Here is a 15,745-nt window from a genome sequence, read left to right as displayed (position 1 = left end):
TAACTATAAGGTTGAGTCAGAGATCAAACTGGGTATTAACTATCCTAGGGTATAATCATTTATAGAGAGAAGTTATCAGGTAGTTACTTCTGCAGTTCTAAATACCATTTTGGGGTGTCTGGAAAATACCTTAGAAACCAGTCTGAAGACTTAAGCCAATTATCAACTTATTTCCACCTATTTATTTAATTTGGAGCTATTATGTGGGCCCATAAAGTGACTGTCAATTATGATTTTCATTTTGCTATTTTTGCAACTATTTCTTGAATCAACTAACTCATTCTCTGCTTTTATCAATAAAAAAATTTTTTAAGTCTTTTAATTAGTGTAAACGTTCACATATTTAATAGTACCTTTAAAATAAGCATTACTACATTTAAAATGGTTCCAAACAAATCTGTAAATGGTAATATAAATTAAAAAATACAAACTTAAAGTAAATTAACGTTAGCTATGGTATAAATAATGGTAAATGTAAGTGTACCTTTGAGTCATTAAAATGTCTTTTTAAAAAAGGACAGCATATTATCAGAACATTAGAAACCACAGCCATGATTCTCAAACTTCACCAATTGCCATTTGATGTTATTTTGGCCACTGCATTCTTCCATGAGTAAATTAATGCTATAATTTCCAGAATTAAGTCCCAAGTCTTTTTCAATAGCTCTTAAATTCTTTTCACACTCAGTGTTGAATACATGGCTTTTTTCAAATGAATAAAACAAGTGCATTATTAGAGATCCATTTTGCGCAGACTCATTCGACTGAAGGAATCTCTGGAGAGAAAATGAAAGAATGTAACTATGAGTAAACAATTTTTATATAATCCTCTAAAATGTTTACATGCTTTCTGCCAGTTATCTCAAAGTTTTGCCACCAAAAGCTTATTAACTTTTAAAACTTGTGCAAGCAAAGCTCTTTACTTTCAAGTTACATGCTCATCCTACACACTATTGCTCTATACATTCTAACTTGTAGACTTCTCTATAGATTTGAAGTAACACTGTCCAGGTCCATTGATCATTTATTCATTTGTCCAATAAATGTATTAGATATTTGATTAAACAGGTACTAAGGGGTAATGGGAGAGATTTCAGGAGATTTACTTGAGGTTAAAAGGCAAAACACAGGTATTTTATTTAAAATAGTAAACTCTAAGCCTTAAGTCAATGGCTCTCAAGTTTTGGGCATTTAGGTCCTTTATACACTCTTAAAATTGAGGACCCCAAAGGAAGCTTTTGTTTATGTGGATTATATATTGATGTTTACAAAAATAGAAATTAAAACTAAGACTTTAAAATCATTTCATAAAATAAACCATTATACATTACTGTAAATAGGATTTTTTATTAAAATTTGCAATAATTTTAGAAGAGAAATTTAGAAAATTATTTTTAAAATAATTTTTAAATATTTTAAAATAAGTAAATTTAGAAGATAATTTTGCTTATCTTTCCTGACATAAATGTTAATGTCTTAAGATTTACAATATCTAGGAAAGGAGAGGACAGATAGAAAGAGATTGTATTCAGCTTTGAATCTCAAAACTTGGTTTTGTTTTTTTGGAAAATAGTCTTGGAAGATAGTTTGTCAAGAAAAAGTATTTTCTAAGCTCCAAAAAACTGCCTGCAAATACTAAAAACTAAAGTTTGGAGGAATAACCATCATAGTAGAAGGCACAGTTCAGGATACTGGTGTAAGAGAAGCTTCCTTCAGACAGAAACAATAAGTCTTTCCACTAAAGGGAGTTGGAGAAATTTGATGGAAGTGAGACTAGCATTAGGAGACCTGACTATTTCAGGTACCCAGCACTCTATCCCAGGACCTTTGACCAATGAATAGAAGACTGGTGAAGGTAGGTAGAGGCAAGAAATAGTCAGACATTCCGAAAAGACTAAAAGGGAAGCCAAAAGTGGAGGGGACTAGTGTTGCTTTCCAACAAGGGTTTCAAGAGGAAACCACCTAGGGTGTCTTGCATAGTAAAATATATTTTGCCAGAGAAGGGCTCTAAAACAGGCCTTTTGGTCTCCTGCTCCTGTACATGGTCTGTCTACATGTTCCCTGCAGGGGATGTGACATACAGCGTCCACTTGGTATACATTTTCAGAGGTCTAGAAGTACACAAATATTCTGTCACTGAAGAACAGCGAATATTACCAGATAAGAATTTGATTATGTATCAATAGCATACATGCTGTTTATATAAGCAACTTCAAATGCCTTCCAAATACTTGATCAAGTAAGTATAATTTAATAGCTTCACTGTTGTAATTTTTTAAAAAGGGGGTGGTAAAATATTGGTTTTACCAATTACCACAATAATTCAAGAGATGTATGTACATTTTGATTTAAAAATGCAAAGAATGCAGTTTACTTTTAGCAGTTATCATGCCCTGTCCAGAATTCAGGGGTTAAAAGTAAAAATGTTAAGTGCTGTCCTTGGAACTTGACATGCCATTTAATTTCCACAACTTCTTCAAGGCAAGTAATTTACAGAGGAGAAATCTAAAATTAAATTATCTACTCAAATAAAATTAGGATCAGCTGTAGAAACATTCCAAGTTATTTCCACTTCTAATTTTGTCACACTGAGAAAATAAAGGAAAATAGTGATGCTTTCTTGATACTCAGCGCAGTTATCTGTTTTGATCCAAATCTAGAAGGACATATTATATACTATTTACTGTCAGGGATAATGGAAATGAATACCCGGTTTCAGGGTATATTCTAGCAAATTCTCAATAGAAATACCAGAAACTTTGACAGGACATTAAAAGAAACAGTTTTAGAAAATAAAACTTATGTGTGGTATCCTGGTTAGTATGAGAACTTGACTTTATTATTCTCTTTATCACAGACTTTTATCTGGTAGGCTGATTCAGGTATAGCTGACAGAAAGCTTACAGAAGTTGAACTTGGTAGGTTTCAGAAGACATAATATTTGAAGCCATTTAATACAAGGTAAACAAATTCACTATTTAATTCAAGTGGATTTCATTTTTCTGAAGATACAAAATAAAAGAAAAAAACATGCATACCTGTGGCAGGTAACAGGTAATACTGCCTTGTATAACTGAGGGATCTTTCGGTTTATCAGAGGCTGTAGGGCCTCTTTAAGGCGATGATAATTTCTCTCCAGTTCCCTTTGATACTCCTTTTGATCTGGCCCAATTAAGCTCTTATTTTTCCTTAAGGCATCTTCACACCTAGGGAAAACAGTGTGTCATCAAAAGATTTCTTTTGACATAGTTTGAAGGCTTAGTGCTATATATATATATATATATATATATATATATACACACACCATGATGAGGGCATTCACTTTGTCTGTTGTATGTTAAACATCCTCTCCTGCAATTAGGTTTAAGGTAGGGAAGCGAGGACCAACATAGTTTCTTTAAAATCTAATTTCCACTTTCAGTTTTCACAGTTGAAAATTATGTATTTTTTAATATTAAATCTGACACCCCCTCCCCCCCACACACATACACATCACTGCTAGATTATAAGTTCTTTAAGGTATATAACCATACTCATCTACTCAATGGCATCTGGCACAGTGGTTTGCCTGTATTCAAATAAGTTTCTTAAATTAATAGATGGACTTCCCTGGTGGCTCAGTGGTAAAGAGTCAGCCTGCCAATGCAGGAGATGTGAGTTCAACCCCTGGGTCAGGAAGATTCCCTGGAGAAGGAAATGGCAACTCACTACAATATTCTCGACTGGGAAATCCAAGGTACAGAGGAGCCAGGCATGCTATATAGTCCATGGGGTCACAAAAGAGGAGGCCATGACTTCTCAGTGAAAAAAAAAAATTGAATAGTTTGATATTGCTTATTCAATTCAAATTATTTAAGAAAAACTATCTGGACTCCAACAGATAAATGGAAAATGTGTTTAAAAAGTATACGTATCTCTCTCGTAAAGTAATTAGCCTCCAACTAATAAGAATAAATGGGGAAAAAAAAGTATACCTATCAATGCTTGTAGAATGCAGCTAAAGTGATACCTAGAGGAAAACGTACAGCCTTAAATGCTTATACTAAGGAAAGAAGGCTAAAACTGAAGAGCTAATCAGCAATTTGAAAAGAATGAACTCTTAGGTGTAAGGAAGAAAATAAAATATAAAATATGATAACTCTATTTTAAAAATTGCAGAAGTTGGTTGTTTGAAAAATCTAAAAAAATAGACTAAACTCTGGCAAGAATAAATGAGAGAAGGCCAGGTATTGTCTTCTAGAAATGAAAAATGAGACGTCAAATATAGCAGAAGTTTATAAATGCACAGAGGATATTATGTACAATTTAATGCAAATCTGAAATTCTACTTTTCTAGATTTATCAAAACACTCAACTACAAATATGAGTAATCCAAAAACCATCAAATACATCAAATCAGTCAAATCACAAATCTACCCACAGAAAAAAACACAAACAGGCAAATTCTACGTAACAGTCTAAGGATAGATAATCCCACTGTAACACGACAATTCTGAATATATAAAAAAAACTATTCTAGAGTATAGGAGGAATAAACAACTATTCCTGAGAAGAGTTTCAAACTCACTTTTCAAGGCTGAGATACCAAAACTTGCTGGGGGCTATAAGAAACAGCTTGTAATTCAATCTCATCTACTAAAACAGGTGCAAAACTCCCAAACAGTAAGAAACTGTCCTAACACCATATTACATCCCTACTACCTACACACAACCCACCTGATAAAATTTTAAAATACTGTCATGACAAACTTGTAGCATAACTACAAACTGGTGGGAACTTCTTTCACCTAATTAAAAATATCTACAAAATACATGAAGAAAACATTATACTCAATGATGAAAAATTTCTTTTAGATCAGAAATAAGAAAACAATGCCCTCTATCATTATTCCTGTCCAGCACAGTTTATTAGAGATCCTAAACAGTACAGTAAGGAAAAGGTTCTACACATAAATTATTAGAATTAACAAGTGAATTTGGCAATATTCTCATGTAAAGCATGTAAAAATAAATTGCATTTCTGTATGACAGCAAATAGAAAATAAATTTATTTTTTAAAAAATATTTATTTGGCTGTGTTGGGTCTTAATTTTGGCACATGGGCTAGGCTGCCCGACAGCAACTGGAATTTTCCCAGACCAGGGATCAAACCCACGGCCCTTGCTTTGCAAGGCAGATTTTTTACTACTGGGCCTCCAGGGAAGTCCCCCAAAATGTAATTTTTAAAAATACCATTAACAAAAGTATAAAAATATCAAATACCAAAGAATAAGTGAAAAGATAAAGTCTCTACAGAAAAATTTTAGAAAAACATTTAGAGGATATAAGTAAACGGAGAAATATACCGTATTTGTAGACCGGAAGAGTCAATTCTCTTTCCTTGAACAAAATGTGACAGGAATTGCTCTATCATTTATAAAAGTTTATTATAAAGCTGCAGTAATTAAGACAGCATGTTAGTCAAAGAGAGATAAATAAAACAATGGAAGAAAAAAATCCTAGAAACTGATGCACACAAAGTGAGCACTCGATGTATTAACAGTGTAAAGCAGCGGAGAAAGAGTAATCTTTGAAATAAGTGGTGCCACGTCAACTGCACAACCATATGGGAACAGAAATCTGACTGCTACCTCACATAATATTCAGTTACCAGTATGGACAAAAAATCAAACAGGCCCCCACCTTGAACCATATGCAAAAATCAATTGAAAGAATTGTTTTAAAGGCCTTTTTTGCCTTCTTCCCCTTTTGTTTGGGCTATACTCAATTTGAGAGATACTATTATATAGATGCTTAGGAAGTCAACATACTCTGACCTTGGATAAAAAATTTCTTAAGACACAAAAACCAATAGTCATAACAAGAAAGACTGAATTATTTTGCAATATTAAATTTAACAACTTCTATTTATTAAAAAAAAAAAGTGCCAAGACTCAAGTTCAGAAAGGATGTCTATGATACAAATGATAAAGGATTACTTTTCCAGTATGTAAATACACTTAGAAATCAGTAAGGAAAAGAATTCAATAGGAAAATGGCAAATAAAAAACAGAACTTTGAACCTTACAGAGAGGAAAGAGAAATAGCTAATAAACACATGACAAGACATGCAACCTCGCTGGTAATCAAAGAAATGCAAATTTAAACCATAATTACATATTATTTCACACCCACTAGGTTGGTAAAAATTAGGTTGTTAGATAATATCAAATACTGGAGAGGTTACACTGCAATAGGAACTCTCCCAAACACTACTGATGAGAATTTAACTGGCTTACACACTTTGGAAAAAGATGTGGTATTATATGGTTGAAGTTGAACCTATGGATATACCATGATTTATTCATTCTTCTGTTGATGGCTATCTTGGTTGTCTCCTGGTTTTGTGTTTTGTTGTCATTCTTTTAGTTATAAAGAATACTATTCAACTATTTCTTTAACTACTTCTGGATGTATAAGAGATATTCTAGGGCTTGTATACCTAAAAGTATGTAAAGAGTAAATACAAAAAAAAACTTTATTGTTTTTAGGAATAAAAGAATGCAAACTGAAGTACCACTTAAACTGATTAATAAGAGACATCGTATTTAAAAGGCATTACATAAAGGTGTACTGCAACTAGTACACTTGCATTCTTGGCACTGTTACTACTTAGAACTTTTTTGGAACAGATTACATATTAGGAGTCAATAAAAATGTTCATGTACTTTGGCTCAGTAATCTTGAGCTTAATACTTTAATTTGGCAAAAGAAAAAAAATACATTTCATTACTATACCACACTTAAATTCAACTTAAATTCAGATATTTGATAATACAACTATTAGAATAATAGTTTTAAGCTTAATTGAAAAATAAGAATTTAAGAATATATATATATATATATAAAACAGTTGTGGTAGAACAAATATGCATATTAACATAAAACAAATATACACACACAAAAATCAAAGATAGTATTTGCTATGACTTGTAAGGTTTAAACCATGTAGTTTGGCTTTCTGCCTTTCTGTAATTTAAAAGAGAAAACTTTCTTTATTTTAACCCTTAAGGAGACCTGCAAACTATAGGAATTCATTACCTTATAGTAAATAAACACAAAGAAGAGGACATCTGTTTTAGAATTGTAGTAATAGTAAAAATTCCAAAAAAATAGAAAGAAAATAAGCATTATTAGTGTCTATGGCCTAAAGAAGTATGTATTGTTCCAAGATCATCCAGCTCACAATCACAGCAGGGTTTTTTTGGTTCGTATTTGAAACCTCCCAAATAATAAAATCAATGTTTAAAAAATTTTTCAGAGTATACTTGATTTACATGCTGCGTTACTCGTTTCAGCTGTACAGCAAAGTGAATCAGTTGTACAAATACATCTATTCACCCTTCTAGATTCTCTTCCCATATAGGTCAGTACAGAGTATTGAGTAGTTTCTGTGCTATACATTAGGTCCTTGGTGGTGCTGGTAGTTTACTCGCTAAGTTGTGTCCGACTCTTGCGACCCCATGGACTGTAGCCTGCCAGGCTCCTCTGTCCATGGGATTCTCCAGGTAAGAATACCGGAGTGGGTTGCCATTTCCTTCTCCAAGGGATCTTCCCAACCCAGGGATCGAACCAAGGTCTCCTGCACTGCAGGCAGACTCTTTACTGACTAAGCTACAAGGGAAGATATTTTATACATAATAGTGTGTATGTGTCAGTCACAACAGAAGTCAGTCAATTCTACAAAAAGCTTGCTTTCTTTACTCTGGTCATTCATCTAGAACATATATTAGGAGCCATGTTTTCTGTAACCAAACCCATAAGGTGATCTAGCTCAATAATCAGATTATAAAATCCCAGACGTCCAATGAAGCTATCTGAAGTTTTTAAAAAGATATTTACCATGTTCACACAGGAGAAACTGATAACAATTAATGACAGCTATTGCAGGGAGAATAAAATACTGTCTTGAGAGACTTGAACAAGTTAGCATTCCTCATATTTTCCTGATGACAAAGGTGCTGTAAAGAGAAATTATTGCTACCCAAATAAACCCTTTCAGTGAATGATTTGATAAGAGAAACCAGAATAGGAAGTCAAAGACTGGCTTCTGACTATGGTTCTGATGCTGCTTCGTTACTTAACAAGTCATCTACTTAATGGTACTTCCACAAACACTTCCACCAGTGTTTGACTACTTGTCTTCAGAGATTCTACAGTTCCAGCTTCACTATTCATCTTTCTCAGAACAGATTCTAAACTTTGCTCATGTTGGGTTTTTTGTTTTTAGTATAGCCCTCCCCTCTTTTCTGACTAAAAAACTAATATTCATCTTTCAAGGTCCATTTTTTTGTTGATCAGTTGTTCAGTTGTGTCATTCTCTGCGACCCCATGGACTGCAGCATGCCAGGCTTCCCGCTCCTTTACCATCTCCTGGAGCTTGCTCAAACTCATGTCCATTGAGTTGGTGATGCCATCCAACCATCTGATCCTCTGCCGCCCCCTTCTCCTCCTCCCTTCTATCTTTCCCAGCATCAGGGTCTTTTCCAATGAGCTGGTTCTTTGCATCAGGTGATCAAAGTATGGAAGCTTTAGCATCAGTCCTTCCAATGAATAATCAGGGTTGATGTCCTTTAGGATGGACTGGTTTGATCTCCTTGCAGTGCAAGGGACTCTCCAGAGTCTTCCCCAACACCACCATTCAAAGGCATCAGTTCTTTGGCATTCAGCCTTCTTTATGGTCCAACTCTCACATCCATACATGACTACTGGAAAAACCATAGCTTTGACCATATGGACATTTGTTGGTTGTAATATGCTGTCTAGGTTTGTCATATTCTTCTAAGGAGCAAGCGTCTTTTAATTTCACGGCTGCAGTCATCATCCACAGTGATTCTGGAGCCCAAGAAATCAAGTCTGTCACTATTTTCATTGTTTCCCCACCTATTTGCCATGAAGTGATGGGACTGGATGCCATGATCGTATTTTGAATGTTGAGCTTTAAGCCAGCTTTTTCACTCTCCTCTTTCACTGTCATCAAGAGGCTCTTTAGTTCCTCTTCACTTCCTGCCATAAGAGTGGTGTCATCTGCATATCTGAGGTTATTGATATTTCTCTTGGCAATCTTGATTCCAGCTTGAGCTTCATTTGGTCCAGCATTTGTCATGATGTACTCTATACATAAGTTAAATAAGAATGGTGACAATATACAGCCTTGACATACTCCTTCCCCAATTTGGAACCAGCCTGTTGTTCCATGCTCAGTTCTAACTGTTGTCTTGACCTGCATACAGGTTTCTCAGGAGGCAGGTAAGGCAGTCTGGTATTCCCATCTCTTTTAAGAATTTTCCATAGTTTGTGATCCTCACAGTCAAAGGCTTCAACATAGTCAATGAAGCAGAAGTAGATGTTTTTCTGGAATCTCTTGCTTTTTCTATGATCCAGTGGATTTTGGCAATTTGATCTCCAGTTTCTCTGCCTTTTCTAAATCCAGCTTGAACATCTGGAAGTTCTTTGTTCACGTACTGTTCTTGGTGGCTTTTGAGCATTATCTTACCACCATGTGAAAAAAGGTCAATGGTATGGTAGTTTGAACATTTTGGGCATTGCCCTTCTTTGAGATTGGAATGAAAACTGATCTTTCCCAGTCTTGTGGCCACTGCTGAATTTTCAAATTTGCTGGCATACTGAGTGCAGCACTTTAACGGTATTATCTTATAGGATTTGAAATAGCTCAGCTGGAATTCCATCATCTCCACTAGCTTTGTTAGTAGTGATGCTTCCTAAGACCCACTTAACTTCACACTCCAGGATGTCTGGCTCTAGGTGAGTGATCATACCACTGTGGTTATCCCAGTCACTGAGATCTTTTTTGTATTGTTCTTCTGTGCCTTCTTGCCATCTCTTCTTAATATTTCTGCTTCTGTTAGGTCCATACTGTTTCTGTCTTTTATTGTGGCTATCTTTGCATGAAATGCTTCCTTGGTTTCTCTAATTTTCAAGGTCCATATATGTTAGGAGAAGGGCATGGCAATCCACTCCAGTATTCTTGCCTGGAGAATTGCATGGACAGAGGAGCCCAGCAGGCTATAGTCCATGGGGTCGAGAAGAGTTAGACACAACAGTGACATTTAATACTTTGTACTCTGTACTTTTGTTTATGATGTTAATTCCTGTGTGAAATACTCCCTGACAACACTATGCAAAATGATCATTCCCTCTTTTGTGCTCATAGTGTGAGAGAAGCAGGAATCAGTACCAAGTTGTTGATTCTTTTCCCCTATTGTTTCAAAATTCTGCATTTACCGAACACCTGTTTATTATGTGTCGGATGTTACTTGTGAAGAAAAGAGGTAACGGCAGGCCTGGGTTCCCGTCTGGGAATCTGGATTTGGGAAGGGTTCCTGTCACATGCAGCAGGAGTGGCTCACCGTGCCTGAACATTTACATCAACACTATAGCTTCTGTTAAATGCTGCTTTCCCTTTGGGAGTCTGGAATTTTGCTAACTGTCAGGGAGAAGGTGCCTACATGACTAGCCCTCAACAAAAAGCCTGGCTGGCACTTGAGTCTCTACTGAGCTTCCCGGGTGGACATGATTTCCCACAGGCTGCCACGATTCTTTGCTGACCAGTCAGCACCTCTGTGTGACCGCCCTGGGAGAGGACCCATGGAAGCCAGTATCTGGCTTCCTCCAGACTTCACCCGTGCCTTTTCCCTTTGCTAATTATACTTTCTACTCTTTGGTTGTTGACAAACCATAGCCACGTATATGACTATATGCTGTCCACTGAGTCCTCCTAGCAAATCATCCAATCTGGGGGTGTTTTGGGAGGCCCCAATTCATCCAAGTATTATTTCATCTAATTTGCACCATCTCCCTGGGTCAGGTAGATATTATATCCTTACTTCATATATTAAAAACAGAGGTCTGAAGATAAATTTTTTGCTTCCAAGTTTGCTGCTTATATGTTTTCTGAGGGAAGAGAAACAGAAACTCTCACACTGAATGTTCACAATAAATAACAGCTTTCAAAGTTAACTAGTTAAATGTCAAACTTAGTTTAAAGTTAAAGATTTTGTGAATCGAGGTTTCTCTCATTTTCAAAATTTAAAACATGGCATTACATAGAGAATTGGGGGGCAGGGATCTATATATATACACACACACACATACACATATATATATATAAAATACATATGGAGTAGTAAGTTATACGCAGACTACGTCTCATTGTGAACCATTTTCCTATAGTCTCTCCTTTCAATAATCCCTGAAGACTCACATCAAACTGTGGATTAAATCCTCTCAATTGGAGTATCTTTATGTAGAAAACTTTGAATACCTTTTAGTAAAATCTTTGAAGCAAAGTCGCAGTTTATTATGATGTCTGAAGAGCTTTGGGTCACTGGGTATTTCAGATAGGAAAACCTGGGCAACTTCCAAAGGCCCCTGTAAAATTAGAAAATAAAACAAAAAGTATGTTTTTGTTTTTTAAATATTCACAGAAATAGAATTTACCAAATCTGTTTTTCTTAGCACCAAGATGGCTGCATTTAAGCTTAATACATATATGACTATGCCTATATTAAAACTTTTCAGAGACCGATTCTGACAACGTTTATAGTTTTTCCTGATGCCAAATCTATACTTTTGCCCACAGCAATTAACTTAGTTCATATTTCAAAGAAAATGAGGAGACAAAGCACTAACTATTGTATTCATTAATGCCTTTTGCCTTGTATTTTTTATATTCTTTATCTTAGACATAACAGTTGTCAGGATACGGACAATCGGCTGTCAGTCCACTGATTGTTAGACACTTTATTTTGTGAAAACAGTTTCCCCCAAGCATTCCAAATATGCTCCTAATATTCTGAATTAAAGGTAATCTTCTGTGAGTAAGTTATATCATTTGGAAGTAAAAACTCCAAATCACATAGACTTTTAGGAGGTAAAGGCCTTAAAATCTTTATTTCAGTTTAACCTCTTATATTTTCAGTATCTGTGCAACTACTTCTAACATATTTTCACTTGATGTAACACATTTGTGATCTCTGGGAAATATAATACTGTAATCATTCCAAATTCCATTTATAACTTAAATTGCACAGTATTAGCAAACACTCCCACCTGATTCACTGTTGTGCCTACAGACCCCTGGAGAACCATCTGAAGCATTTTTGGGTCTGCTGGATCTTGATGTGTTGCAAATGCCAACTCCTGTGTTTTTTTCTGCATGTCTTCAATAGCAACTTCAATTGGTGTTAAGATGATCTGGGTGAAATAACATCTAATGAGGCCAGTGTATTGATTGAAAAATATTTAGTGAGCTTTATACACAATCAATTAAAATAAGAAAAAAGTGGCAACTATAAAGTATTATCTAATAATATATTCTGAAACTTTGGATCATTAAATGAAAAAAAATCAACAAAGCATAAGCTGAGGGTGAATACGGGACTTAGAAAAGAAGCTGAAAGTTAATGACTAAAAATGGGTCAATATATTATCTATGGTGAAACATATCACCAGCCCAGGTTGGATGCATGAGACAAGTGCTCGGGCCTGGTGCACTGGGAAGACCCAGAAGGATCGGGTAGAGAGGGAGGTGGGAGGCGGGATCGGGATGGGGAATACATGTAAATCCATGGCTGATTCATGTCAATGTATGACAAAAACCACTACAATATTGTAAAGTAATTAGCCTCCAACTAATAAAAATAAATGAAAAAAAAAAAAACTGGACATGGAAAAAATAAAAAAATAAAAATGGGTCAAGTTCTAGTATGTTACCATACACAGTAACATACACAGTAACATATCCACATTGTTCTCAATGGCTTCAATGTACTTGTTCCACTAATTCTATTTCCCTATTTGGAGTCTTACCTCCTCTTTGTGAGTAACATTGACCCTTGTCTTAATGTAAGGAAAGGCATGAGAAGTAGTCAGAATGGTCTTCCGTTTGAATTGTTCATGAAGTTCCCCATGGGCACGACCATCTAAAGTGAAGGGTGTACAGTACATGAAACGACGAAGATTATAATTTTTGTCAAAATATGTGATTCTGTCCTTCATCTCGTATGTGTCAAAGTATGGTTCCACGTAGGTAATCTGAATATAGGCCTGAGAAATGAAAAAGTCCTTCATTTATTCACTGTTAAATTATTATTTGGTATTTAGTCTTCCTCCAACAAAATCAGAGTCTCAAAGATGCATCTATGGGGCATCACAGTCTATCAACCATACCTTGTTAGGATCTAATTTACACTTGTCCACAGGATTAGAATCTTTGATTACTTCAACTACATCCTCTCCAAATCTTTCTCCATAAAATCCCTAAAACAAAGAAAAAGAAATCTTTCACATGAAGTTAACAGTAGTAGAAAACAGAGAAGGCCTCTGAGGGAGACTCCTGAACAAAATGAAGCCATTTAGTAAGTTCTTATAAAATGATGTCAATGATTATAAAATAAAAATTATTGACATTCACAGAATTTATATTTAGTCTATCAAATTAACAGGGTCTTACTCCATATTTATTTGATATTATTTCCATTTACTCACTTTAAATAATACAAAATAAAAAAAATTAATTTTCACCAATGAAAATACAGGATTCCACAAGAGATCCTCAAGAAAAACAAAAAGGGAAAAGCAGAGACAAAAGAAATTCATTATATTTGATGTGTATGTAGTATACATCAAACTGACCTGTAGCCTGACTTCTGACAGACATGAGTCAATGAACAAGCATTCATTTTTCTGAATGATTAATGTAATGTTTCAGAATTTCCAAATAAAAACATTAACTTGTTGAAGTTCTGTATAAGTTCAGATTTTGAAAAGGTAACCCTGGGTCAAGAATGTAGTGCCTTTTCCACATGACCCTGAGTGGCAGCATGGGCAAAAGATGGAACTATTCAAAAGGAAAACTTAAGTCTGAATCCTCAAAGAAGAACAGACACTCCTACCTCAAAGATAACTTTTATGACTCAGTAAGTTTGAAAAACACTGTCTCAAAATTTCCCAAGACTTAACAGGCTCTTGAAAAAACAAGAAGTCACAGCTAAAACCAGTTTGTGGAAGTTGAGCCCTGTGAAGTCACCAATAAGAACAGAATGCTGAAGAAATTAACATCAGCTGAGAATAAAAACCAGCCTAAACTCTTATATGTCTATACAAATCACCTGGGGATTTGTTAAAATGCAGATTTCGATTCGGAAGGTCTGAGGTGGGGTCTGAGATTCTGCATTTCAAACAATCTCCCAGGTAATGTCAATGCAGATTCTGTCCATGGACCACACTTGGAGTAACAAGGACAGAGAAAGATTGGAAAGAACAACTATAGCAGAAAAGACAGGTTAGTGTCATAAACATTAAAGTTAATCATTTATTTTGAAAATTAAGTAGCTGTATAAAGGTTAAGGGATTCTAAGAAGTGTTTTTAAAGTACAATTTCAAGCTTTTAAGTTCTAAAGATTACTTCACTGGGAATCAGTTAAGCCAAAAAGATAATGCACTTGGGTCAAAAATGTCTTGGGGTTCCTAGTTCTAGTTCCATGATTATTAATTCCTTATAACTTTTTCTACAAAATGTGGATAATACTATATATATTTCTCCACAAATCATGGTAATTCTGAAAGATACAGGGTTTCTAAAATACGTGTGAAAACAGACTCTCAAAAAAATGAAATTAATAATAATATTTTACTGTTGATATCAAAGATTTTAAACATTCAAGAGAATATTATTGTACCTATCAAAAATCCTTATACCCTAAAGGAGTAGATTATTTGGCAGGATCTGGCTTATTAAAGGATTAGATCTGGATCTGAAAAGTCTATTCATCATAGAAAATACAAATTAAGGATGACATTTTGAACCACCACAGTATTCACCTCCAATCTGTGAGATATCTCTGCGAGTTTGGTTATTGCAGGCTCCTTGTAAACAAATTCTTGTTCATCCAAATCCCCAAACTTAGTTCCATAAAAACCGACACGAAAATAGGTGCCAAACATCCGCTTACCATCCTAGGTGCAGGAAAACAGAGAAACTTTAATACAAAGACTTTTTGTCGTACACATTCTGCTTAGATTGCTACTAGTATAAAAATCTCAAGACAATGTCAAAAGTTTTATTTCAAAACTACAATATTTTATTATTTCTCAAATGAAAGTAAAAACAAAATAATCTTTTCTTCATTATTTCTAACAAATAACATTGTGCAATTAAGACTTTTACTGAATTACATATGGCATGTGTTTTTCAGGGACTGTACCAAGTGACGTCCCATATAAGTCTATGTTCTTCTAAGTCCATACAATTGAGATAAATAACTTATATTCTTTATTGCAAGAAAAGTTGCTTAGTACAAAATAAACTGTGTTTTAATTATCCTAAAATTAGAGCATACTATAAAGTTATATTTAAAAACAACACTAACATATTTAGTTACCATTATTAGCCTTTATATTACTAGCTCTTTTCATATTTTAAATGAGATCATAAAAGCTAGAAGCCAAGTGTAGCATCTGGCACAGAGTGGATGATCAGTAAATGTCAAGACCATCCTGAAGCACTGAAGCAAAACATTTACAATTAGTATCCCTCTGCTAATAAAAAACACTGTTATGTGTAAAAGTAACTAGAAATGGAATTAGGAAGGAAAAAATACATAAATGAAAGAAGAAAAAAAAAAATTGAGAAGAGTTGGTTTTTCTAAAGTACCCAAACCACCCACTGCATACATTAACCACA

General features: G+C 34.7%; 1 protein-coding gene across 5 annotated transcripts in view; it reads right to left on the bottom strand.

Moving 5' to 3' along the window:
• Positions 1–322: 322 nt before the first annotated feature.
• DOCK7 (dedicator of cytokinesis 7) overlaps positions 323–15,745 on the bottom strand; it is a 185,333-nt gene continuing 169,910 nt past the window's right edge. For 3 of the 5 annotated variants that reach the window (XM_043877727.1, XM_043877729.1, XM_043877730.1), the window contains 7 exons: positions 14,884–15,009; positions 13,231–13,320; positions 12,871–13,107; positions 12,112–12,255; positions 11,324–11,430; positions 3,039–3,206; positions 323–776 (listed from right to left, as the gene is read on the bottom strand). In XM_043877727.1, the coding sequence (XP_043733662.1) occupies positions 734–776; positions 3,039–3,206; positions 11,324–11,430; positions 12,112–12,255; positions 12,871–13,107; positions 13,231–13,320; positions 14,884–15,009 (915 nt within the window). In that variant the 3' untranslated portion in view covers positions 323–733. Of the gene's footprint in view, positions 777–3,038; positions 3,207–11,323; positions 11,431–12,111; positions 12,256–12,870; positions 13,108–13,230; positions 13,321–14,883; positions 15,019–15,745 lie in introns of all 5 variants that reach the window. The other 2 variants (XM_043877728.1, XM_043877731.1) reach the window with 1 other exon arrangement.

Source organism: Cervus elaphus, chromosome 20 (genome assembly GCF_910594005.1).
Source record: "Cervus elaphus chromosome 20, mCerEla1.1, whole genome shotgun sequence".
NCBI lineage: Eukaryota > Metazoa > Chordata > Mammalia > Artiodactyla > Cervidae > Cervus > Cervus elaphus.
The sequence above is the reverse complement of the archived record's forward strand: the minus strand, read 5'-3'. Positions and strand labels throughout refer to the sequence as shown.